At 42.4% G+C, this 27,153-nt stretch overlaps 1 protein-coding gene across 5 annotated transcripts; it reads right to left on the reverse strand.

Moving 5' to 3' along the window:
* Positions 1-3,827: 3,827 nt before the first annotated feature.
* On the reverse strand, positions 3,828-12,967 carry antkmt (adenine nucleotide translocase lysine methyltransferase). 5 transcript variants are annotated; one of them, XM_048609633.1, is made up of 6 exons: positions 12,523-12,967; positions 10,179-10,339; positions 7,835-7,939; positions 6,989-7,129; positions 5,532-5,582; positions 3,828-4,203 (listed from the first exon to the last, which is right to left on the reverse strand). In XM_048609633.1, the coding sequence occupies exons 2-6, from the start codon at positions 10,335-10,337 to the stop codon at positions 3,988-3,990; spliced, it is 672 nt and encodes a 223-aa protein (XP_048465590.1). In that variant the 5' UTR covers positions 10,338-10,339; positions 12,523-12,967; the 3' UTR covers positions 3,828-3,987. The 5 variants fall into 5 exon arrangements, with proteins under 5 accessions (XP_048465590.1, XP_020372798.2, XP_048465588.1 ...); XM_020517209.2 differs by having other exon boundaries at positions 12,711-12,946; XM_048609631.1 differs by having other exon boundaries at positions 12,699-12,941.
* Positions 12,968-27,153: the final 14,186 nt, after the last annotated feature.

Consider the following 27,153-nt stretch of genomic DNA (forward strand, 5'->3'; position numbering starts at 1 on the left):
TAAACACTGTGCCACCATGCTGCCCTTCATTCTACATTAATTCGGTTTTAAAATATATATGTCATTCTGGGTGCCCGCATCCAATGAAATGTAATAGCACTGACATAGGTTGTCTGATTACAGCCATTCTAAAAATTATAATAAACCGGACAGACTAGCACACTAATTACAATACTTAGGAATACGAGCTTATGTTTTATCTCATTAATACTTTAATTATAGTGAACAGGCAAATGCTGTATATCTACATTACATGACTGAAGTCAGCCTGGTGGAACCTTGGACATCCTGAGATTGAGCCAAATGCCTGAATCTTACACGGAAGTTGGCGAATCCCTGCCCACTTCCCAATCCTCCCCGGCTGAAATTTAGGGGAATCTGCCCACAATTAAGATGCTACTTAATAATGGGAGCAATGTCATTGCTTTAAGACCTCCTCCGTGGTCTCAGAAGGAAGTCCTACCTGAGAGTGTTGCTGTCCAGTTGGATGGCTGCAGCTCTATAGTCTCAGTAGCACCAGCCAGGAGTGGTTGCCACTGCTGGGATTACAGGTCATCCCACCAGACTCTTTGTAATCCCAGCAGATATTGGGGAGGGTGTGTGTGTGTCCGTGTGTTCTTGTTGGGAGGGTGCTGGGTTTGAGAGACCAATCAGAGGGTTAAACAGGGATAACCTCTGTTAGGTCCCTCCTATCAGCCCAGGCACCTGAAAAGGAGGCTGTCCTATCTCTTTCCTGATGCTAGCCGGTGTAGCTAAAGATGCTGGGCCTTCGACAGTGAGTAAGCCAACTCTCTCTTTGTGTGAAATACTATTAGGAACAAAATGGGGCCCTTATTTGGCTGTTGATGGGCAAGTTTAAGGCCCAATAAAGTCCAAGGGCTATCTGAAGCCTGCCCTGCTTCAGTAAAAATGCAGACAGGTTGAGAACAAATAGTAGACAGAGGAATATGTCCTCCTGCCTTTAAATCTGCCAGCAGGGGAGCATAAAATGCAGCCTATTGTGTCTTCAATCCTGCCTGCATCCCACTGATATTCATATCCATTCCATATCGCAGGTACTTTTGGTCACAGGATGTAGCCATAGTTGGAGGGATCTTGTGGTGCAGTGGTAGTATTCCTATGTCGGAGCCAGGAGGCTTGGTTCAATTCCCACCTACTCCAAGGGTCTTTAATAACATCATTAAATAAAGGTTGATTAGAAAATGTCTGTATCTATAGAAGTGTGCTATTCTCAACTTTCGAAGAGATGGTACAAACTGGTTTTGTCTAGTTCTGCAGACGTAAGCCTCATCTTGTATCTCAACCTGATTTCTCTGTCTAGTACATCTTAGTTATATTTACGTAGCCACAGGAACAGTTTATAACAATTTTATGTTTAAATACTCAAGTCATTTGATGCTGTTCAGACTGGAGGATCAGTTGTCTACAGGAACACCAGGGATCCTTACACCAACCTGGAGTATCCGAAGAGATGTTGTAAATATGTACTGCATAGTTAACCCATATTCTTTCTGCTCATGTGCCATTATAAATAAGCCTTTCTGTAAAACAAAATCTATTGCGACTAAAACTTGCCACCATTCCCCTGCTTTGGCACAAATGGCAGAGAAACGTGAATAAACAATCACTTTTAACCATTTAGGCTATCGGTCCAGAGACATTGTTGAATATATTGACTGGTGAAATCCAGCAACGAAACTCTTGGCAATGCTCTTCAAATATGAAGAACTTTGGGGTCTGTGGAATAAATTACAATATAAATTATTTACCAATAAAATACAACAACTGTAGTTAAGCTTTTTTGAAGTTGTTGTAGTAGGACTGTAATAAATGTTAAATTGAACAAAAACTTTTGAACAAACTTTTTTCATATTTATGTGAATTGTCCCACGGCTTTCCACATTGTCGAGTTTGTTTCTGTTCATTGCATAGCCTTTCATTCCATGATGGTTTATTAAACATTTATTTCAAAATAACCTGGCTGGGATGAAGAATTCCATCTCCCACTTGTTGAGCTGCAAAAACTGAAATTGTAACTGAAAAATAGCAAGTGCTTGGACTGGAAGCCTGTGGCCAGCGATGAGCAACAAGGATCAGTACTGGGTCCGCTGCTTTTTGTCATTAATAAAACTGATTTGGCTATGAATTTTGGAGGCATAGTTAGTAAGTTTGCAGATGATGTCAAAATTGGTGATGTAGTGAAGAAGGCTCTCACAAGAATACAACGGGACTTTGATCAGATGGGCCAAGGAGTGGCAAATGAAGTTTAATGTGGATAAATGTGGTGTTGCATTTTGCTAAGGCAAATCAGGGAAGGACCTATACATTTAATGGTAGGGTCTTGGGGAGTATTGCCAAACAAAGAGATCTTGGGGTGCAGGTTCATAGTTCCTTGAAGGTAGAGTCACAGATAGAAAGGGTAGTGAAGAAGGTGTTTGGTACACTTGCCTATACTGGTCAGTGAGTATAGAAGTCACGTTGTGGCTGTACAAGACATTGCTTAGGTCACTTTTGGAATACAATTCTGGTTTCCCTGCTATAGGAAAGATGTTGTTAAACCTGAAAGGGTGCAGAAAAGATTTACAAGGATGTTGCCAGATTGGAGGGTTTGAGCTATAGGCAGAGGCTGAATAGGCTGGGGCTATTTTCCTTGCCATGTTGGTGGTTGAGGGGTGACTTTATAGAGGTTTAAAAAAATCATGACTGGCTTGGATAGGGTGAATAGCCAAGGCTTTTTTCCCAGGGTAGTGGAGTCCAAAACTGGAGGGCATAGGTTTAAGGTGAGAGGGGAAAGATATAAAAGGGACCTACAGGGCAACTTTTTCACACAGAGAGTGGTGTGTGTATGAAATGAGCTGCCAGAGGAAGTGGTGGAGGCTAGTACAATTACAACACTTAAAAGGCATCTGGGTGAGTACATGTATAGGAAGGGTTTAGAGGGAAATGGGCCAAATGCTAGCAAACGGATTTTTTCTGATGAAGGGTCTAGGCCCGAAACGTCAGCCTTTCTGCTCCTATGACGCTGCTTGGCCTGCTGTGTTTGTCCAGCTCTGCACCTTGTTTTCTAGCAAACGGAACTGGTTTAAGATACCTAATCAGCATGGACGAGTTGGACCAAGCTGTACATCTCTGTGACTCTTATTGGATCTAATAGGATTCACCTTGGTGGAGCAGGGAGAAGAGTTCCTGTTAAAGCCTGGAGGAACTCAGAGACTTCATTTCTGCTCAGAGTGTGGGATAACACAGGCCTGAGTTTTTAGGTTGTTAGGAACCTAATAGGGAACATCTTTTCTATACGTTAGTGCATTAGATGCCTACAAAATAATGTTTAGTCAATGGTGAATTTAATTTGCTTGTTGCAGTAAAAAGTTTAAAATGTTACATCATTTTATGAAATCACTTGCATTGGTCGGTGGAAAATTCACATATTTTTAAAGGATAATGGTCTCAAATGAGCTCAAAACAATCACCAGCCGGAGGACAGCCAGACACATGTTCATAAGCCCCAAAAAGTTATGCTCTAAATAGATGCCAGCATGAGGAGTGGCTCGCTGCTTCTCTCAAACTAACTGTATAATTTGATTTATGTTGGAAGTTGTGAAGAGGGACAACCTTGCACTCCACTGCTTAGCATAGCAGTGACACATTATGACAGTGGGAGCATTTTTGAAAGTGTGATCTGCCTGAAAACCTCATTCTAAAATTTCCCATGTTTTATTAAGGTGTGAAATTCCTCTTCTAATCAAGAGCAGATTGCTTACCCCTCTCTTAATTAGTAAAGCAACAAGTTCCCATTATTAAAAGATGCACATTCTCAAGTTGCAACATTGATTGAAAAATAATCATAGATGATTGCTTAATTTATTATAAAGGATCCTTTGGCTTTCAAATAAAGATCTCTTGTAAGTTATTTTCAAAAAATCCATGGATTGCAGCTTAAAATAAAAAAAATTGAACTGTCTCCTCTTGAAAGTTGCCTTTTTGCAACTATTGATTTGTCAATGGATGTTCTACTGCTGTTCCTTCATGCGTGTTCTGGGAAACATTTTCTTTTCGTAGTTGCTTGATACTATAACGCCAGGCTTTGTCCACCCCATCCCCAATAGTGCAGCAAGGTTTCCAATTTGGGAAAGGGAATCGACCAGCAACAATCCAGGCATCTTCCGGAAGTTCATTTAACAACTTGACTTCTAGTAAAGAAAGCTGCATAGAAAGAAGTGTGTTTTAATGTCTTTGATTGACTAATTCATTGGAGGATCAAATAACTTAGTGTTATGGTATTTCTAGTGTCCACAGTGTATGCCCAACCATAGGGATGAGCAATGTATGGTGAGAATTATTACAATGACATTCCATAGCCTGAATTACATCATCTCCCTCTTTACACAACCACTCACTTCAAAAAATTAAACTAACATTCAGAAAATCAGATGAGAGGGGGTTTTGGATGATTGTGTGAGAAAACTCGACCTTGTGAGAGAAATCCTCCATGAAACCTGACAAAATGTTACAGCTGATTTCTGGTAAAATTTATCCAAGTGTGGCAAAGGCCAGTTTTATTTTGAACACGCTTTGGAAATGGTTTTCCCCTTTTGATTCCAAGGGGTCTAGTATAGACTGCATTTGCTATAAAACGTACACTGCTCGAAACAGTTTGTTAGCCAATACTATGTTCAATAAACACAGAAATTGCTGGAGAAACTCAGCAGGTTTGGCAACATCTTTGTTCTATGAAGGGTCACAGGACCCAAAAATGCTGCCTCTGTTTTCTCTCCACAGATGCTGCCAGACCTGCTGAGATTTTCAGATTACCAGCATCTGCTTCAGATTACCAGCATCACAGTTCTTTATTTTACTTTTGATGTTGAATAAAGTTGTCTTAATGCTTCATAGGATCCGATGAGGTGTTATTCTTCTGTCTATCAAAGACAAGAGGCAAAATCTTTCCAGTGTCTGAACAATATGGGTAATGGTGAGAAAATTGAACACTTACAATGAGAATGAAAAATTGAGAAATTGGATGTCAGGAAAAATGTCAGATTTTCTCCTTAATGTTTTAATGGTTTAGATGAGGATCTAGCTAGAGAGCAGCAAGGGGCTTACTTGCATGTATCAACATCTCATTATTTCTTAATCTCGCTTCATTTTTATGAAGGTTGCTATTCTCCCAGGTACTGGTGAAAAATGAAACCACACCAATTCCAGACGTGAAAGTCCGAGTGAAAATCCAGAGAGCAGTGAAAAGTGTTTTCTGTTCAAACCTTGGTTATTTACCTTTATATTAGCCAAATAAAGTTGTACACTGGATCATTTGAGACAATGGGTCTGCTTCGGGCATGACCCAAGTGAACACAAAGAAGTACTTAGCATATGAAATCAAACAATATAACACAATATTATTTGGAGTTTGCAAGCAAACAGAGAACAATAAGTGTAAAATTACCGAGAATACACTGATAAGCCAGGCGTATGAATTAATAAGAGAGAGATATGAGGGATAAAGAGAGTGAAAAGAATCACCTACTACTTACCACACTAGGAGCTAAGAAAACCGTGACATTTGAACAGTCTGACAAATCAACCTAAAATAACAAAAAACAAATTTATTTCATGAATATTTCACCAGTCCATTTCAGAGAATCACATTTGTGCAGCTCCTAATCGACATAGACACCATGCACAGATTTTACATCATTGTATAAGAACTTATGCAACAATTCTCTTCATGAGGTTTTGGTTTCTGATAGTCTGTTCTTTGCCTGTAATTTTCCAATCTCCCAAAGTCCCCTCAGCAACATTCTACAATTAACAAGATGAACAAGTTCTGTTCCAGGCCCTTGACAATTTTGCTCAACGACCAGAATGTGTAAAAGACTGGCTTTGGGCTCAAAAGACTGAATGGCTAACCCCTGTCCTTATTTCCTGGCTGCTCCCATGAATCACTCTGGGATGCTTCATTATGACAAAGTTGTTTCATAATGCAATTTGTTGTCGTAACACACCTAGAACTAGGGGTCACAGTCTAAGGATATGGGGTAGGCCATTTAGGACTGAGATGTGGAGAAATTTCTTCACTCAGAAGAGTGGAGAGCCTGTGGAATTCTCTGCCACCAAAAATGGTTGAGGCCAAAACATTGAATGTTTTCAATGAGTTAGATATAGTTCTTAGGACTAAAGGGATCAAAGAATATGGAGAGAAAGTGGAAACAGGGTACTGAGTCAGATGTTCAGCCATGATCATATTGAATGGTGGAATAGGCTCGAAGAGCCGAATAGCCTGCCCCATGTTGTTATGTCATGTTTTATATAACACATTCTCTTCACCGCTTATCTGAGCTTGATAGCTTGCTGTGCAGGAAGTGTGAATGGAAATCTATGTCAGACTCTGCACTAAAATATTGGTCTATCATGCAACTGAACTGCTCTTTGCTTTTACCTTTAATGGGCCAACTTTGTTCAAATTCTGGACAATAACTTTCAATTGACAATCTTAACTTGATCTATACAATTTTTACATAGTTTCAGACCAGAAATTTTCCCAGGATAAAGTTACAACATTATTTCTTGCAAAAACATTTGCACTATGTTATTACTTCCTCTCACGAGGGGTCTGCTTATCGTTAGTTGTTCTTTTTAAATGAAGAACATAACCCTTTGATGCATGAAATCATTTCTGAACCACTGTGACATTAGCTAAGGAGAACTGAAATAGAGACTAACCACATAAAGCTTTATTTGCATTCCTAAGGCCGGAAAATAGTGATTAATTATCGGTTTGTACGAATCATGTACATGCTTGTAGAAGTCTATATTTTGTTGGAATCTGGCTGCCAAAAAGAATTAGCATTTAGATGTGATTTTTAATGGACATAATTTTTCAAAAGGAACATTTGAGATTGAGAAAGCTTATGAGTAACACCCATTAATATCTAATGATGAAGCTTTTACCCTGACTTTATACATTAACTCAAAACTAAGGTTTTCCTACCTTCCACAAATCTTGTTTCATGTAAGAAACCTGGCCATAACAACCAGCTCTCCAAGCGTAGAACTTTGACAGCCTGATGAGCCATGGATTTAATTCATAGCCAACTGCTGGATGGAAGCCATGTCTACTGGCTTCTAACACCTGCAAAGCAACAGGAACTCTGCTCCTTAATATCATGAAGAGGAGCCTGGTTTGTACGACTTTGAAAACGACAAATGAATGGTGGTAATGCAACAGTGAGAAAGAAGTACTTCTTTCAGTCCAAATCTGCACAACTGCAACTATTTTACTTTGTACCTTACATTGAATTGTCAACATAGAAACAGATCATTCAGCCCAACTGGACTATGCCAGTGTTTGTACTTCACTTATGCCTTCTCCCTACAAATACTATTAACTATCATATCATCGCAATGGGAAAGCAGTTGATAGGTTTGTCTTCTAAGTGAGGAAGGAGAAGATGAAGGTAAAGTAAAACTTCCATTGTCCCAGAGGACCATAGGGCTATGCCTTCATTACAGAGGTATGGCTGGTGGTGGTTTAACCTGAGGGTCACCATGTTTTTGGTGACGGAAGAGGTTGAGAAGGAGGGACCTTCGTGGCAACATCAGCTGGTGCAGGAATTGAACCCACGCTGTTGGCATTGCTCTGGAGGCAAACTAGCTCTTCAGACAACTGGAGATAGTTAAGCAGCTTCCACTAAACGAGAACAATTATTAGGGTTTTTAATCAATATTTTTTATAACATTGGGCTTAAGTAAGCACTGAGAACCAAGTTAAATTTTAGCAGTTGTTCACATTTCTGTTTGCAGAATACATTGCCTTTCAGTCCAACTATTTACGTACAATTCTGCCGTCACCTGATCCCAAGTCCACCACTTTGCCAGACCGGCCTTCCAGTAAAGTCATCACATTTTGCACCTGCTTGCGGCTTGCAGGTATGTAGGGTACCTGGTAAAAGACATTCACCTCTTTATTGTGTACAGCTGACTTTCCTCAAAAAAGAGAAACATAGAATTCACAATTCACTTACCCAAACTAATTCTAAAGACCTGATAGAACATTATTTTCCTGTTACAGTTGTTGTTACAAATTCAGCAGTGTAATGAGTGCAATAACCTCCATTTTTCGAGCTAATAATGATTCCAGATCATTGTTGCCGTCCAATCAGGAGCGATTTGAATTCTCCTTCATTAATGTCCCAACAATTGGTAGATCACATCAAATAGAGCTTCATGAGACTGGGTGCAGACTGTACTCAACCAGTGTGTGGCCACAAAACTCAGAATGCAGTGTCCAACATTAAATATGATTCGGTGATTGGATAACACTTGCTGAGCAATCATGTCTGTGCAAAAAATTACAGTAACAACCAATTTGAGATTATAAATTTGGTCTTGCAGTGTGGCTCATCTGTGCATTCTAGGGACTACGTATATTCACACACAGGGCCGGTCTTTTGCAAAACATGCCAAACATTGTGATATTTCAACAAAACAAAGCTTCGGTGAATTCATTCTCTGCTGCACCCCTCATGGCAATTCCCTGACCAATCAGAGTTAACTTGCCCGGTTTGAATTTAAAGGTTTGGCTGTTAAGTGCTCCATGGTGCATTTACCATGGCAACAGGTCTAAGTGTCAAAGGACACTTGCCAAAACAAAGCTCTTCTCATGCAGAATGAATTGCTGCTCCCTTTGAGATTTGATATTCCTGTGATTCTGTCCTGAACAGTGCAAGAAAAGCTTCAACAGCATGTTTTTTCCTTTCAGCAACATCAGAAATGTCCTTCATTATATATAAATCAATATAAATATCAATATAAATTATGTCAGACTTACAGACAACATCCTCAGAGATGGTAAGAACACCTTGGGAGCCTACGACCCAATGGTCTCAATGTGGACTTTACCAGTTTCAAATCTTCCCACCTCTGGCCTCATCCCATGACCAACCCTCCCTCTCATCCCCATCTCTTTGACCAGACACAACCTGTCCATCTTCACTCCCACCTATCCGCCCTTCCCATCTTACTGATCAATCCCCACCACTCCTTACCTGCACTCACCCATCACCGTCCCATCTGCCTTCCCCAGCCCCGCCCCTCCTCCCTCTATTTATTTCAGAGCTCCCTTCACCCTCCCCCATTTCTGAAGAAGGCTCCCGATCTGAAAAGTCAACTTTCCTGTTGCTGCCTGGCCTGCTGTGCTCCTCCAGCTCCACACTGTGTTATCATAGACAACATTCTCAGTTCATGATTTTTGAGAGAAACTGAGAGAGTAATTGAATAATACATCACAGATGCAGGCCATTTGTCCCACCAAGCCTGTGCTCTCTCTTTCAAAGAACAATCAAGTTGGAACTACACTCATGTTCTTGTTCCCACTACCACACCCAGCAGGGTATTCCAAACCCTAGTGACTTATTATGTAGAAGAGATAAATTAACCTATTTGTGACTCTGTGGTTAGCACTGCTGCCTCACAGCCTAGGTTCGATCCCGGGCGACTGTCTGTGTGGAGTTTACATGTTGTCCCTGTGTCTCCATGTGTTTCCTTCAGGTGCTCTGGTTTCCTCCTACAGTCTAAAGATGTGCTGGGTTAGGCAGATTAGCCATGCTAAATTGCCCATATTGTCCAGGGATGTGCAGGCTAGGTGGATCAGCCATGGGAAATGCAGGGTTACAGGGATAGGTTAGGGGTTGGGTCTGGGTGGGATACAGTGTGGACTCAATGGGCCGAATAGCCTGTTTCCACATTGCAGGGCTTCTTTAGTGAGTTCCATGATCTCTCATTGCCATCTCTGACCCTAATCTTCCTGAAACCCCGTTGCTTCTGATCCTGTAATTGGAGCTGAGATCTGACCTAAAGTCCTTTATCTGAAAAAAAATCTAATAATAGTTTTATGATTTGCTGTGGACCTATTGAAAAAGTGGTGCTGCTATGTTTAGATCCTTTTTCCTGACGACACTGATCTTGCATTCAAAATAATGAATGGAACTTAGAAGTACAGGTGTGAGGAGTACAGATGATGTGGCACTTGATATGAACATTATCATCAAGCTGACAGTACTAGCTGCTGGTTAACCAGAGAAATTCACTACACGTTCATTTTTATATGCTTACCTTAAGTCAGGCTGTCTGATCTGCAGTGTACATCTAAAGCACTTTGTAGAAAGTTGTTATTTCCATACCTGTAATCTTAGAGGGACCCTCCTGAAACCAGGCATCAGTATTCCTGCCCATACTACATATGCAGTTAATCCTGTGCAGCCGGCAATCTGCAGTAAACCCCAACCACCAACTGACTGCTTCCTGAGCTCAGCTTCGCCTTCACTGTCATCCTGGTCCATTCCTAAAAAACACAAAATAACTAAGAATATATTTGCATGTACATGCTGAAATACTCTTCAAACAGGAAATCTAAGGATCAAATATCAGCCAATACTCTCAACAAACATCATAAAAAGCAGTTGTTTGGCCATTACCACATTTTTGTTTGACAGAGTATGCAGTGTGCAAATGTCTGTAATGATTTATATATTGACTATCACAGTGAGTATATTTCAAAGGTACTTTATTTGCTGCGAAGTGCAATGGGATATCCTGAAGTTGTAAATTATGCCATACAAATGCAGGTGTCTTTTTTTCTCTTTTAAAAATCTTACGTCAACATTGGAAGGAGAATACATACTTTAAGTCTCTATATGTCAAATTTACTCTCAAAGCATCAAAGTTACTGGTTGTAAACATTCCAGTTAGTACACAATAGCAAAATCAGGAACTTGCACAAATGGGGATAGAAGACATAAAAGCGAACATTCCAAACTGAAGTTAACCATGAAAATGTTTTGAATCAGACAAAACTCCCTGCAGGGTGACCAATTCTTATGATAGGAAGGCATATTTCTACTGGAGAAGAGGAGAAAGGGGAGGAGGGTTGTTGGTGAGAGCAATGGCAGGGTATGGGTGCAAATTTCACAACTTATGGGCTAACTTTATCATCTCACTGCTGGGTGACTCGCAGACCGACACAAAACACTCGATTAAGACTTGCAGGTTCAATTCTGGAGACAAGCGACTGAAGGCAGCTATTAAGGGACGCTGTCAAAATAAGGGAGCATCGCTTAAAGTATACGAAAGTCAATTAAGTCTGACACTCACTGCAGGAGAATAAAATCTGCACCCTTAACAGGTGACAGAGGAAAAAAAATTAGAACAACCAGTTAAGACACACCTTATGGAAGATGGGACTTGAACCCAGACCTTTTGACCCAGAGGCAGGGACACTATCCTTGTAACACAAAACCCTCTATTTTTCAAACTTCACCATCTATTATTCCCAGAATATGAGTCTAGGGTTGTGGATAACCAGGGCAGTGACATTATCATTATACCACCACCTCCGTGCTGGATACTTTAATCAGCATATTCAGACGTGTTCTGGAGCAAGGTGCTTGAACTAGGTGCCTCTGGTTCAACAGTAGGGACACTAGAATTTTAAACAATCTGTTCCAATCTGCCAATGACACAGCTCTGGGACAGGTGGGACTTGAACCAGATCTTCTGGCCTAGAGGTAGGGACACTACCACCACACCACAAACACCTCTAGTTATATTTCCACCACATTAAATCCTGTTTAAATCAACCTGTTCAGACATGGGGCAGGTGGGACATGAACTCAGACCTTAGGGTCCAGAAGCAGTGACACTATCCCTGTAGCACAAAACCCTTCTTTATTTTCCAAAAGTGACCATCTTCCATAGTGGGGTGCAACACCAGGTCGCCAGACTGTGAGCCTACACTGTGGGTGAATTGTCCAATGGCATTAGCACCTCCACACTATAACAAACCCTGTTTAAAATGAGAGATAGTAAGAACTGCAGATGCTGAAGTCAGAGATAACAGTGTGGAGCTGGAGGAACACAGCAGGCCAGGCGGCATCAGAGGAGCAGGAAAGCTGACGTTTCGGGTCAGAAATTCTGGAGAAGGTTCCTGACCTGAAACATCAACTTTCCGGCTCCTCTGATGCTGCCTGGCCTGTGTTCCTCCAGCTCCACACTGTGTTATCCCTGTTTAAAGTCAACCTGTTTGGCCATGTTACCCCTGAGAATTAGAATTAGCCTTTATTGTCACATATACTCATGGAGTACAGCAAAAAGTTTATATGTCACCACTTACAGCACCATCTTAGGTGCAAGGTACCTAGGTACAGCTTCTTTAGCTACAAAATCTTAGAAAATGGTGATATAAAATGTCCAGCGTTGGAGAAATAAGAAGTTCAGAGCCATGAGATAGTAGGAACTGCAGATGCTGGAGAAACTGAGATAACAAGATGTAGAGCTGGATGAACACAGCAGGCCGAGGAGCAGGAAAGCTGACGTTTCGGGTCTGGACCCTTCTTCAGGAAAGGTCAGCCTTCCTGCTCCTCTGATGCTGCTTGGTCTGCTGTGTTCATCCAGCTCTACACCTTGTTATCTTAGCTCAGATCCACGGTTTTGCAACCCAGGTAAAGGAGATCCAGGTACAAGTCCCACCTGGGCCAGGTGAACCTGCCCCTCATTTACCCCCTGGGTAAGGGCTCTCTGTTTCTCAATGTGGGGGGGTAGACCATATACTGACTGCAGCTGTAGGGCCAAAACAGACTCGTTAGAAATTAAAAAGAAAGTTGGCCGCGGAGAGCCCGTGGGAGCTCCAGGCTTTCGATGAGCACCTTCCCGCTCACTTTCACCGATCCCGACGTCTCATTTCCAGAACCTTCTCCAGGCCCATCTCCAAACTCAGGCCGTTTCTTCCTCCATCTTGTGCTACTCTCTCCCTTCCCTCCACCCAGTACCGGAACGGAAAAAGAAGTGTCGCAGCCAAACCGGTCCCCCCCGGCCCCTCCGCCCCGAGCCTCGCTTGTGTAGTTCCACCCTTTTCCAGAAGGTTCGGGGCACGGGGCCGGTGAGGGGCGCGGCTTCCCCCCGGTGTTACTGATCGATCAGTCCGCCCGAGGCCCCAGTGTGATCGTTCACCCCTCCCCGTCCTCACTTGGAATTGAAACAAGAATAACGAATGAAAGTGGCGGTCAGTCGCCCTCCCTGTCGGATTGTTGTTGTTGTTGTTGGTGGATGGATCAGGTCTGGAGTTTGTAGAATTGGACAGAAAAACCATGGGGACAGTTTGTTGTAAAACGGTGACCCCCCCCCCCCCTTCAACTGGAGTATCTCACTGAGCCACACAGAGGTGTATCTGCCTTTATAATCCCACAGGAAAGATTCTGCATTTATATAGCACCTTCAATAACCTCAGCCTCTACTGCTCCTGAAGTGACTCTAGCTCCTTGTAACCAACAGCCCATTTATTCACAACAAGGTCCCAGTCAGGCAAACAGATTGACCAGGTAACGTGTGGTGTTTAGTTGAACGTAATGCCAAAAAACAAATGAACTGTGGATGTTAGGAGTCAGGAACAAAGCCAGAAATTACTGGAGAAACTCTGCAGGTCAGGCAGCATCTGTGGAGAGAAAGCAGAGTTAACGTTTCGGCTCCAGTGATCCTTCTTCAGAATGCCAATATATATTGCATTGGATAGATATTGGCCTGCACACCAGGACGAACCCTGCTGCTCTTATACATGGTGTGCCATGGAGTTGTTTACAGAGACCTGAAACCAGGGCAGATTTCTGACACTGTAGCACTCCCTGAGTATTGCATGTGCTCATGCCTATAGTGCGGGACTTAAAGCACAGCTTTATTGCTGTACTGTAACAGTCTGCAGCTAAACACCTACAGTGTTGCAGGGTTCAGCCCCATGTATCAGCACTTTTGTTTTGGTAACGGTTCCCCTAAGATACTTACAATATACAACTTATCTCCTGAACGATAAATCATATTTCATTTTAGGTTGTAGACATGCTCGCCGAGCCACTGGGTTTGGTTGCAAACATTTCGTCACCCTGCTAGGTAACATCGTCAGTGCACCTCCTGTGAAGCGTTGGTGTTCTGTCCCGCTTGTTATTTATATCCCTCGGTTTGCTGGGGTTGTTGGCATTACTTCCGGTTCTGTTTCTCAGTGGTTTGTACACAGGGTCTAATTCAATATGTTTTTTGATGGAGTTAACAATATGGATGCATGAACGCCAAATAGCCACCAAGAGACACGACCAATTCTCACTTGTCTCACTACACACAGACAACAAGGGACAGGAATTCAACTGGGAGAACACATCGATAATTGCACGAACCAAACAGAGACACACCAGGGCATTCCTGGAGGCCTGGTATTCCAACCGGAACTCCAACAACAAACACATTGAATTAGATCCTGCATAGCAAACCGAAGCATATAAATAACAAGCAGGACAGAACGCCGACGCTTTACCGGAGGTGCACTGATGATGTTACCTAGCAGGGTGACGAAACATTTGCATCCAAACTCACCAGCTCGGTGAGCATGTCTACAACCTCATCCACAATCCGAGCTTCAAATCTTCTTGAAAACTTTATATTTCATTTTAGTTAGGTCATTACTTCCCAAACATTCTCTGGCTGTGATACCATTTCGAAGCTTGAAAATTGTTCTGACCCCTCTGTGAGAGTGAGGTGGAGACTGCTGTGACCAAGTGGGCCTGTTGAAGAGGAAAATCAGCTGATATAACCCAGTCGGAGCTTAATGATAGCAGTTACTGCCTTAGACATCACAACACCAAAATGTCAACTCCTGACCCTACTTGCACATCCTACCCCTACTTTGCGAAACCCTGTGTTATATTGTGGGGTTTTTTTAACCAGTTATTCTATAACCTCACGCTAACGAGACACTTGTGTCACTGTTTCATTTTCACGACATTTGCAGTGTCGACTGTATGAGTTGTTTAAGATTCTGGATTGAAGTATCACCACAGCACTTGAGTTTAGAAATCAAGGCTGACAATAAGAGCTGAGGAAGCGACTAATGCACCGTTAGAATGTTTTGTCTCTCATATGAGGTGGTCCTGAGGCCCATGTACCCGTGTATGGATATTAAAGATCCATGGCACCACTTCCGTGAGAATTATTTCTGGTGTTCTGTTTAATCTCAATCAGCATTGCAAAAACACAGGTTACGTGGTCGTTATCACATTGCTGTTTTGCTGAGTGAAGATTTACTGCTGTGTTTTCTACATTACAAACAGTGACTTTTTTCAATCTTTCACAGGCTGTGCATGTCACTGGGACTTGTTTCCTTTATTTTTCACAGGGAGTGGGTGGCGTCAATGGCAAGGCCAACGTTTATCTCCCATCCCTATTCGCTGTTGAATTGAGTGACTTTCTAGGCCATTTCCCAGTAGTTAAGAGTCAGCCACATTGCTGTCATTCAGGAGTTACACGTAGGCCAGACCAGGTAAGGATGGCAGTTTTCCCTCCCTGTAGGGTTTAGTGAACCACATGAATTTTTAAAGCAACAAAATCAATGATGTTTTCCAGTGACTGCCTTTCTAAGCAAGATTTGCAAGATATAAGTGAGTACCGTGGTGAGTTTTGAACCCGTGTCTCCAGTGCACTATCCTGACTTCTGGATGACTAGTCCAGTGATATTTCAGCTCTGCCCCCTTCACCCTTTTCTGATGAGCTGCTGCAGTTCATGTGATGTAGATATAGTTAGGAAACAAACAGGATTTTGACCCATTGACAGTGAGGGAGTGGTGATACAGAAGTTCCAAGTCAGGATGGTGTGTGGCTTGGAGGGAAATTTGCAGGTGGTGGGGTTCTTGTTTTGGAAAGTGCTTTTGTAGGAGCCTTAGTGCATCACTGCAGGGCATCTTGTCGCTGGTACATACTGCTTTCACTGTGTGTTGGTGATGGATGGGGAAATGTACTTAAAAAATGTATTTCACTGGCTCTAAATTGCTTTAAAATATCCGATGGTCTTGCAAAATGCTCCAAGAATGCAAGTCATTTTTTTATGTAAAATTTATATTTCATTGTCAATAAAAATGAAATAGAGAAATGCTGATTTCCAGTGAGATTGAAAACAAACCATGTAAGCAAAATGTTGGAAAGCAATTTACAACATAATTACATAAACCATGACAGGATTTTGTTTATGATACAGATTGTAAAGGTACAATACATTCTGGTAATTTTAATAATTATGTTTTGCCTTATTCATGTAAGAAGAAATTAAACCTGAAGTTCGTAAACACAATGGGGGAGACAGCTGAACAACTATAGGATCATTGGAAAACGAGTAGGCAATTCAGCCCTTGGACTTCCTGAGGAAGTGCTAGATGTGGGCATAGTTACAACATTTAAAAAACACTTAGATAAGTAGATGAATAGGAAAGGTTTGGAAGGATATATGCCAGGAGAAGGCAGGTGGGAGTGGTTTAGCTTGGGATTATATTCGTCAAGGACTGAAGGGTCTGTTTCCATGCCGTAGGACTCTGACTCTATGACCTTGTTCTGCCATTCAATCAGATCGAGGTTGATCTGTACTTCAAATCTACTTATCCCACCTTTGATCCACCTTTGATATAAATACTTAACAAAGTTGATTGATCTCAATATTGAAAGTTTTATTGGTTGCACTGTTGACATTCTTTGGTTCCAGATTAAATAACATTAAGCGATCAAAGTTTATTTTAGTTTCAGATCTTTGCTCCCTTTTCGTGTGAAAAATATTTCTTAATTTCGTGTTGTTTTAATTTTAGGATTATGTCCTGTTGATTTGGATACTTGTATCAGAGGAAATAATTTCTCGAGTCTCTCAATCATTTGATACATCTCCATCACAGTCTAAGAATAAGCGGTAGATCATTCAGGACTGAGATGAGGAAGAATTTCTTTGCTCAGAGAGTTGTGAACCTGTGGAATTCTCTCCCACAGGAAGCTGTTGGGGCCAGTTTTTTAGATTTATTGAAGAGGAAGCTGGACGTGGCCCTTGTGGCTAAAGGGATCAAGGAGTATAGAGAGAAAGCGGGAGTGGGATACTGAAATTGTATGATCGGCCATGATCATATTGAATGGTGTTGCAGGCTCAAAGAGCCGAATGGCCTACTTCTGCAGCTACTTTCTATGTTTCTATTAGATGTGAGACCTTCTGCTCTCAAGAGAATACAAACTAAGTTTGTGTAATCTCATTATTACTTATGCCTTTAAGTCCCAATCTCATCCTGATGAGTCATCATGTAACCTTTCTTTGGCCAACAGATCCTTTCTCGGTGCCCTAAACAGAGTGCAGTACCTGTCTTGTAGTGTGTGTGATTTATAGATATTTCATTATTATTGAATATTGAACTTACTGGCATTTGGGGTTTCTGTGTATGGAGGGGTGTTAATAATGATTAACTTCTAAGTATTTCTGTAACCATGGTGATTCCTTTTAAAACAGTTTGAGAGATATAGCCTCAAGAACTAACGGGTTTTCATTTTATCTTGGAGAGTTTTTACGACTGGACAAATAAAACAGGTTTCAGTTAGCAGGTTCTATTATGTATGTTTTTAAGTTTGGAGGGAGTACTCAGGCTTGGAAGAAAGGTTTTGGTTTCGCTTTGGGAATTCTGTTTTGTCTGAAGACGAATGTGTGAAGCAGTTTCTCCTGATAAAGGAAGAAAATTGTTTAGATTTGTTAAAAAAAAACTCAGAGCAAGAGTTTAGTACCAGACCAGGACTGCTTAGGTAAACACTGAGGGTTATTTGATGCTAAGAAAGTTTAAACCCAGCTGTATGAATATTCCAGAAGGAGCAATCTATCAGATTCTTCAGACTGGGAGTGGTAGGTCAGAGTTAAATTAAGCCTATAGAGGTGATAGAAAAGAAGATTCTCTCTGGTGTGAGTACTGCAAAGCTGTTTTTGGTACTTGTAGAGGAGTGTTTTTGGGATTAATGGGAGTATGTTTTTGCTGCATGTTTCAAAATCTTTACATGTGTGCTGTGTGTAAAAAGTTTGGTTTATTCTATTTTCATTTCTTTTGTGAAATAAACTTCAGTTTTATTATTAAAACCAAATCTGCAATATTGCGTTCTCATGTTTCTGTGAGAGATTACCTTGTTAAATCCAAATAAAATCAAAATATTATCAATCAAGCCAGATATCAATCTGGGATTTAACTTAAAGGAATAACGTTAGCTGGGATCATAACATTTGGAGGCTCACAATGGAATTTGAGCAAAACTTCATACAACTGACACATCACTGGCTCACTTATGAATTCCACCCTCATCAATGTAAAGATTCATTAGGTTTATTCATTACATTTGTATCTGGGAGGAAAGGCAGATTGGACATACACATTTCCTTCCTGACCTTCACTGAATGCTCATTTCATGTTTGTTTGTTTGATTTGAATTTGACATCATCACTTGGAAATATACCACTATACTGTTATGTGTCTCACTCCCTGACAGCACTGTGGGGATACCTACACAACATGGACAATAGCTGTTCTGGAAAGCAACTCACCACCATCTTTCTGAGGGCAGTTATGGATGGGAAATAGAAACTATGCAGTAAGGCAGTAAAACTGTACTGGCATTCAGTATACAAATTTAGGGAAAAACAGACCTGTCAGTTCAACAAGGAAAGGAAGCATTTTTGGTAATTGCTTTCAGTTTGTGTAGTGAGCAGGAAAAAGTAAGATAAGGCTCTTGTCCTTGCTTTCGACCATTTTTGCTTGAATATTCCCATGTGTAGGTGGAGCAAAGATAACACATCCGATTATGGCAATGCTTCTCACAGTCAAATAGCCCACCCAAACTCACTGCTTTGATTCACACCAGGACAATAGACATTCGGGCAACTTACAGAGGGTGCCTGATTTTTATAGGGCCATACCACAGTCTGAATCTCTGCATTGGCAGCAGAAGCAGGAGAATAAAATCAGAAATATTGCTGCATCACAACCATAAAATTGTAAATGCTGAGCGCAAGGTCTAAACATCTTCAGTGCTGACTTGAAATAAAATTAAATGGTGGCTCATATTTCTCTTATTGCTCATGATACAAAGCATTGCTGTTTGGGAGAGCAAGATGGTGATTTTTTTTCATATTTCATTCAGGCCTGATGTCAAGGGAGCGTGAATTGCGTCATATTTGAATGCTATATCTGGAACAGACCTGCTATAAAGGCCAAACATTTATGAGTTTAAATAAAATAGGTTGGACTTAACAGAATTGATTTTTTTTTTAACCTTCTCTATATCATCCTTTTCATTGTCCCTTTGCAGTCCTACAGTTAGTCCTTGGAATGAGAGTCGCCCTAGGGAAATGAGCACGTATTGCTGAGGAATAATCAGCAATGGTTCATGCCTATTTCCCTTGTTTGCTGGGTCCCCTCCCTCAGCTGTGTTCTTGTGTGACAACCATTCAGTACAGGTCAGACATCTGGCAGAATTCAGAAAGGAGAAAAACTGCAGAGAGAGAAGCTACAGTTAGTAGTTCAAACAGAGAACGCTGGAGAAACTCAGCAGATCCACAGCATCTGTGAAGAGTAAAACAAAGTTAACATTTCAAATCCAGTCTGGCTCTTCTTCAGACGTGAAGAGGATTCATTCCAGACCCAAAATGTTAACTCTGTTTCTCTCTCCACTGATGCTGCCAGGCATGCTGAGTTGGACCATCCAGTTTTCCTCTGTGTTTTCATAGAACCCCTTGGGTGTGGTATCAGGCCATTCAGCCCATTGAGTCAGCATCAACACTCTGAAGGGCATACCACCCAAACCCACCCCACTCCAGTAACCCTACATTTGCCACAGCCAATCCACCTAACCTACACAGGTTTGGAACTAAAACAGAAGTTGCTGGAAAAGCTCAGCAGGCCTGGCAGCATCTGTGAAGGGAAAAAATCAGAGTTAACATTTCGGGTCCGGTGACCCTTCCTCAGAACTGAAACATCAACTCTGATTTTACATGATCTCCCTGTGTCTGCATGGGTTTCCTACCACAGTCCAAACCTGTGTAGATTGAGAACTGCAGATGCTGTAAATCAGGAACAAAAACAGAATTTGCTGGAAAAGCAAAGCAGGTCTGACAGCATCTGTAAAGAAAAAAAATCAGAATTAATGTTTCAGTTCTGAGGAAGGGTCACCAGACCCGAAACGTTAACTCTGATTTTTTCCCTTCACAGATGCTGCCAGACCTGCTGAGCTTTTCCAGCAAATTCTGTTTTTGTTCCTGATTTACAGCATCTGCAGTTCTCAATCTACACAGGTTTGGACTGTGGTAGGAAACCCATGCAGACACAGGGAGATCATGTAAACTCCGTACAGTCAGCTGAGGGTAAAATTGAACCTGGGTCCCTGGCACCAGTGCTAACCACTGAGCAACCATGCTAAATTTCTGGAAGCCACATAATTTTGCCTTCATTTCATGTTGTGGTTGTCAGCTTATAACAGCCTGAAGTGTGAAACAATCAAAGATGGCACCCAAATAAAGCAAAATATTATGGATGCTGGAAATCTGAACTAAAAAAAGAAAGTGCTGGAGAGAACTCTGGAGAAATACTGGAGTTCTGAAGAAGTGTCATACCAGACTTGACATGTTACCTCTGTTTTTCTCTATACAGATGCTGCCAGACCTACTAAATTTCTCCAGCATTTTCTGTTCATGGATTCAAGAGTGAGATGGGTTTGGTGACTTCCCTACAAGGAAGGAAGCATTGCCTTCATATTAATAATTCTAACATTGTGTGGAAGAACAAAACTCAATTCAAGAAGGAGAAGAAAACAAAAAAAAATCACAAGTAAAATTGTTCCTCCCTGTATTCGTTTCTGCGATTAGAGGGGAATTTTAAGGTATTATAGAACTGGAAGGAATTTCACAATTTGTTCTCTGCCATTATTAGTTTAAATTAAACAGGTTATATCAATATTTTCCAAAGCTTTCAGTGCCTTCAAGACTTGGATTATACCTCATCTCTTTGCCTTAAGTGCTTCAGTGTTGTACTGAGGGAAAGGTTGCAATGTCACAGGTGCCACCTTTTGGGTGAGATGTCACGTTGATGTACATTTGCCTTTGTGGGTGGAATCCCACAACCTGATTATGAAGATGAGTAGGGGAGTTCTTTACAATGTCAATTCTTAACCCTTAACCAACGGCACAAAAACCTGGTCGACATGTCATCAATGTTTGTGAGAGCTTGCTGTGTACAAATTTGGCTTATATCTTTTCTTATGTTGTACATTGAGACAACACAGCAGGTGACTGCGTCAGTATTGTAGTGTTAGAAGTTCTTTGTCTCATTCCTATATGTAACCATATCAAATATATCTATGATATGTAATATAAAAATTTAACATGTAGCTCAGCTTTTTATTGTGTGAGCTAATGGATATTACAGAAATATGCTATAGTTATTAAATAAAAAGCGAAGGAACTGTGAATGCTGTAAATCAGAAACAAAAACAGAAATTGCTGGAAAAACTCAGTAGGTCTGACATCATCTGTGGAGAGAAATCAGAGTTAATATTTCGGGTCGAGTGATTCTTGTTATTTTATGAAATGGTAATAACTTCAGTGATGGCCTAATGTCTAATGGCATTTTTCGTTATAACACTAAGCTTTACTGACCAGCTAATACTGACCATATTAACCACTTGCCTTGTCTTTTATTCATTCGTAGGAAGTGGGCATCACTGGCTGGGCCCAGCATTTGTTGCCCATCCCTAGTTGCCCTAGAGAAGATGGTGGTGAGCTGCCTTTTTGAACTGTTGCAGCCTGCCTGCGAATACTTGTTTCACCAGAGTGCTCTAAACCAAAATTTGACACTGAACCTCATAAGGAGATACTAGTGTAGAGAACCAAAATGAAATAGAAGAGTTTCTTAAGAGTGTCAATGAACTCTACCTTTGCCACCGACGCACACAGTGAATTCCAGATTCTAATCACTCACAAGATGAAAACGTTTTTCCTCATGTCACCACCGCTTCTTTTGCCACTTACATTAAATCTGTATCTTCTTGCACATGCAACTGCAGGAAGTACTACACCTGCCCTTACACCTCCCCCCTCACCTCCATCCCAGGCACCAAACAAACTTTTCAAATCAGACAGATGTTCACCTGCACATCCGTCAATGTGGTCTATTGCATCCGCTGCTCCCGATGTGACCTCCTCCACATCAGTGAGACCAGGCAGAGGCTTGGAGACTGCTTTGTAGAGCACCTGCACTCTGTTCCCTCCCACTCCCTGGACGACATGTCCATCCTGGGCCTCCTCCAGTGTCACAATGATGCCACCCGGAAACTGGAGGAGCAGCACCTAATATTCTGCCTTGGGAGCCTACAACCCAATGGCCTAAATGTGGAATTTACCAGTTTCAAAATCTTCCCAACCCCAGCCTCATCCCATGATCAACCCTCCCTCTCATCCCCGCCTCCTTGACCTGACACAACCTCTCCATCTTCTCTCCTACCTATCTGCTCCTCCCACCTCACTGACCAGTCCCCACTACCCCCTACCTGCACTCACCTGTCACCATCCCACCTACCTTCGCCAGGCCCACCCCTCCTCTCTATTTAATTCTGAGGTCCCTTCCCCCTCCCCCATTTCTGAAGAAGGGTTCCGACCCAAAATGTCAACTTTCCTGCTCCTCTGATGCTGCCTGGCCTGCTGTGTTCCTCCAGCTCCACATTGTGTTATCTCTTCTCGTTCTCAATCCTTCCACGAATGGAAACGGTTTCTCTCTATCTACTCTGTCCAGACACCTCATAATTTTGATTAACTCTATTAAATCTCCTCTCAACATTCTCTTCTCAAGGAAAACAGTCCCAATTTCTCTCCTTTCCATGAAGTTCCTCATCCTTGCAACCATTGTCCTGAATCATTTCTGGATTAATATTATTGCCTTTATATCTTTCCTAATGAATACCTGGAACTGACCGCAGTACCCCATTTGAAACTGAACCAGTGTTTCATATGGATTTAACATCATTTTCTTGCTCTTGTATCCTGTATCCCTTTTTAAGAAGTCCAGACTGTCTCAACCTGTAGTGCAACCTTGACCTTAGCAACATATTATCCTGGAGTCTTATTGTGGCCATAGAAATGTCTATCTATTCCCCTTACAATTGATCATTTTGTGCTGTCTGGTCTGAACATTGTGGTAACTGGTGCACAGGAGGAAAACTTACTACGAGAGACAGGACCGTAACAGACACCGTCATTACACCCGGACCACACCGGTACTTGGACAGGGACCCAGACCAGATCTTCTGCTGACTTTCAACTCGCTGTGTGCCCTACACCTTGCTTGACGCTGCCATGTTGATTTTGATCAGGGCTGTGAGAAACTTGGAGCCGCTTTCTCCAGCAGCTACAATCAACAGGACAAAGGCAGGGAGTGGAGCCGGTTTATCAGAGTGTGGTTGGGACAGAGAGAAGCAGAGAGATTTTGTACACACCTTGTCTAGGCTGTAAACTCTGAATAAGACCCTCCAGGCTCCGCATTAGGAGACTCAGGTCTTTATCTGGCGAAGAGTGCAACCAGCAAGAGTGTCCATTCGTGGGGAGTTGAGCCAAGTTTGGGAGATTAGGCAAGTGGGGGAGGGAGGCGTTGCTGTGGCTTGTTTTGGGCATTTTTGCAAGAGGCTGCTTTGTGGTCGAAGTGCTGCTGGTTGGATCTAAGAGCAGGCCCAGGGGAGTACTAGGCTTTGTTGAGGAGGCCGAGCAGCAACAAGGTAGGGATAAGATCTTTTCTTTTCCTAAGTCCAACAGTTGTTAAAGGGGCAGAGATGGCAGTCACTGGAGTGGTGTGCTCCTCCTGTCAGATGTTGGAGATCAGGGAGGAGGTGAGTGTCCCTGGTGACTGTGTTAGCAGGAAATGTGTCTGGGTGCAGCTCCTCTCAGACCATATCAATTGGTTGGAGCGGAAGTTGGATGCACTGAGGAGCATACAAGGGGCACAGAGTGTGATAGGTAGTAGCTTCAGAGAGGTGGTCACATTGCAGGTACAGTCAGGTAGATGTGTGACCACCAGGAGAGGTAGGCAGGTAGTGCAGGAGTCTCCCCCCTCTCAATCAAGTACACTGTTTTGGATATTGGTGGGGAATAGACTGTCAGCGGAAACTAGCAGCAGCAGCCAGGTCTTTGGCACTATGATTGGCTCTGATGTAAAGCACGATTCAGCAAAGTCCAAACAACTGATTGTGATGGGGAATTCTCGAGTCAGGGGCACAGACAGACATTTCCGCGGCCACCAGTGAGACTCCAGGATGGTGTCAATAAATGTAGAGCTAGAAACATCCTTGACCCTCGCAGCAGGGAGGCAACATACCATCCTGGAGGCAGTAAGAACTGCAGATGCTGGAAGCTAGAGCCAATAGATGTGGAGCTGGAAAAGCACAACAGGTCAGGCAGCATCCAAGGAGCAGGGAAGTCAATGTTTCAGGCCAAAACCCTTCATCAGGACTGGGGACGGGGAGGGGAGAGCAGAAATAAATAGAGGGAGGGGTGTGGGGAGAGAAGGTGGGATAGAGGTAGGTGGACGCAGGTAGGAGGTTATTTGCAGCTGGCCAGTGGGAAGGATGGAGCGGATAGGTGAGTAGGAAGTTGATTAGGGGAGGCTGTTCACAGGTAAAGTGACGTCAGGCATGTGGGAGGCTTTCAAAAGTGAGATAACAAGAGTTCACGGACAGCATGTTCTTACTAGAAGCGGTCTGGTGGCTCAATGGTTAGCACTGCTGACTCACAGCACCAGGGACCCAGGTTTGATTCCAACCCCAGGTGACTGTCTGTGTGGAGTTTGCACATTCTCCCTGTGTCTGCGTGGGTTTCTGCTGGATGCTCCGGTTTCCTCCCACAGTCCAAAGGTGTGCAAATTAGCTGGATTCGCTATCCTTAAATTGCCCAAAGTGTGCAGGGATATGTATGTTAGGTGCATTAGCCATGGGGAAAGCAGGAATAGGATAAGGGGATGGCGTGGTTGTGATGCTCTTCAGAACGTTGGTGTGGACTTGTTGGGCTGAATGGCCTGTTTCCACACTGTAAGGGATTCTAAGGATAGTGTGAAGAGTAATGCTGGCGAGAGCAGGGAACACTGAATGACTAGAGATATTGAGGTTCTGGTCAAGAAAAAGAAGGAGGCATATGACAGGTATAGACAGCTGGGATCGAGAGAATCCCTTGGGGAGTATAGAAGTACTTAAGAGGGAAATCAGGAGGGCAAAAAGGGGATATGAGATAGCTTGGTAGATAAGGGTAAGGAGAATCTAAAGAGATTGTACACGTATATTAAGGACAGAAGAGTAATTAGGGAGAGAATAGGGCCCCTAAAAGATCAATGAGGCCATCTATGTGTGGAGGCACTGGATATGGGTGAGATCCTAAATAAATATTTTGCATCAGTATTTAGTGTGAAGGAAGACATAGAATCTAGGGAACTCAAGGAAATAAATAGTGATGTCTTGAAAAGAGTCCACATTACAGAAGAGGTCTTAAAATGCATAAAGATAGATAAATCCCTGGGACCTGATCAGGTGTATCCCAGGACATTGTGGGAAGTAAGGGGAAGAAATTGCAAGGCCTCTTGAGGAGATATTTGTATCATCGATAGTCACAGCTGAGGTCTTGGAAGACTGGTGGGTGGCTAATGTTGTGCCATTATTTCGGAAATGCTGCAAGGAAAATCCAGGCAACTACAGACCAGTGAGCCTGACATCAGTGATGGGTAAGATGATGGAGGGGAAATATGAGAGACAGGATTTACATGCATTTGGAAAGGACTCATTAGGGAGAGTCAGCATGGCTTTATGCGGGGAATATCATGTCTCACAAATTTGATTGAGTTTTTTGAAGAGGTGTTAAAGAAGGCAGATGAAGGTAGAGTAGTAGATGTTGTCTACATGGGCTTTAGCAAGGCCTTCGACAAAGTTCCACATGGTAGAGCAGTTAGTAAGATTAGATCACATGGGATTCAGGGAGACCTAGCCAATTGGATACAAAGTTGGCTTGATGGTAGGAGACAGAGGATGGTGGTAGAGGGTTGTTGTTCAGATGGGAGGCCTGTGACCAGCAGTGTGCTGCAAGGAGTGATGCTGGCTCCACTGTTATTTTGGTCATTTATATAAACGATTTGGATGAGAATATAAAAGACATGGATAGTAAGTTTGCAGATGACACCAAAATTGGTGGTAGAGTGAAGAAGGTTATCTAAGAGTACAACGGGATCTTGACCATCTGGGTCAGTGGGCTGAGGAATGGCAGTTGGAGATTAATTTAGATAAATGTGAGGTATTCCATTTTGGTAAGGTGAACCAGGGTAGGACTTACATAGTTAATGGCAGGGCCCTGCGGAGTGTTGTCGAACAGACAGACCTAGAGGTGCAGGTGTATCGTTCCTTGAAAGTGGGGTCACAGGTAGACAGGATGGTGAAGGAGGCATTTGACGTTCTTGCCTTCATCTGTCACAACATTGAGTACAGGAGTTGGGATGTGATGTTATGGCTGTACAAGACATTGGTAAGGCCACATTTGGAATACTGTGTACAATTCTCATCATCTGCTACAGGAAGGATGTTATTAAAGTGGAAAGGGTGCAAAAAAGATTTACAAAGATGTTACCAAAACTGGGGTGTTTGATTTATAAGGAGAGGCTTGATAGTCTGGGACTTTTTTCCCTGGCTGTGGGGTGACCTTATGGAGGTCTATAAAACCATGAGGGGCATCGATAATAGCCAAGGTCTTTTTCCTGGGGTAAGGGTGTCCAAATCTAGAGGGTATAGGTTTAAGGTGAGAGGGAAAAGATTTAAAAGGGATCTGAGGGGAAACTTTTTCACACATATATGTTGTGCATACATGGAACGAGCTGTCAGAGGAAGTCGTAGAGGCAAATACAATAACAACATTTAACAGACCTTTGGACAGGTACATGGATAGGAAAGGTTTAGAGGGAAATGGGCCAAGTGCAGGCAAGTGGGATTAATTCAGTTTAGGAAACCTGGTCGGCATGGACAAGTTGGGCTGAAGGGTCTGTTTCCATGTTGTATGACTCTCTGACTAATAATTTATGCTCATTTATTTTACAGATTCCTCTGCTCCCACTCCCTCTTTAGAACTTCATTTGTTGCGTTATCTTGTATCTCTGCATTATTTCTACCAAAATGAATCAGTTCAGATCTCTTAAAAAAGGGGAGAGAAGTGGTGGGCGTTAGGAGGGAACTTAGAGTGCCCAAGGAGCTGAAGTCATAATCTTCAATGGTGCAGCAATT

The sequence above is a fragment of the Rhincodon typus genome, chromosome 21 (genome assembly GCF_021869965.1).
Source record: "Rhincodon typus isolate 14 chromosome 21, sRhiTyp1.1, whole genome shotgun sequence".
NCBI classification, from domain to species: Eukaryota; Metazoa; Chordata; class Chondrichthyes; order Orectolobiformes; family Rhincodontidae; genus Rhincodon; species Rhincodon typus.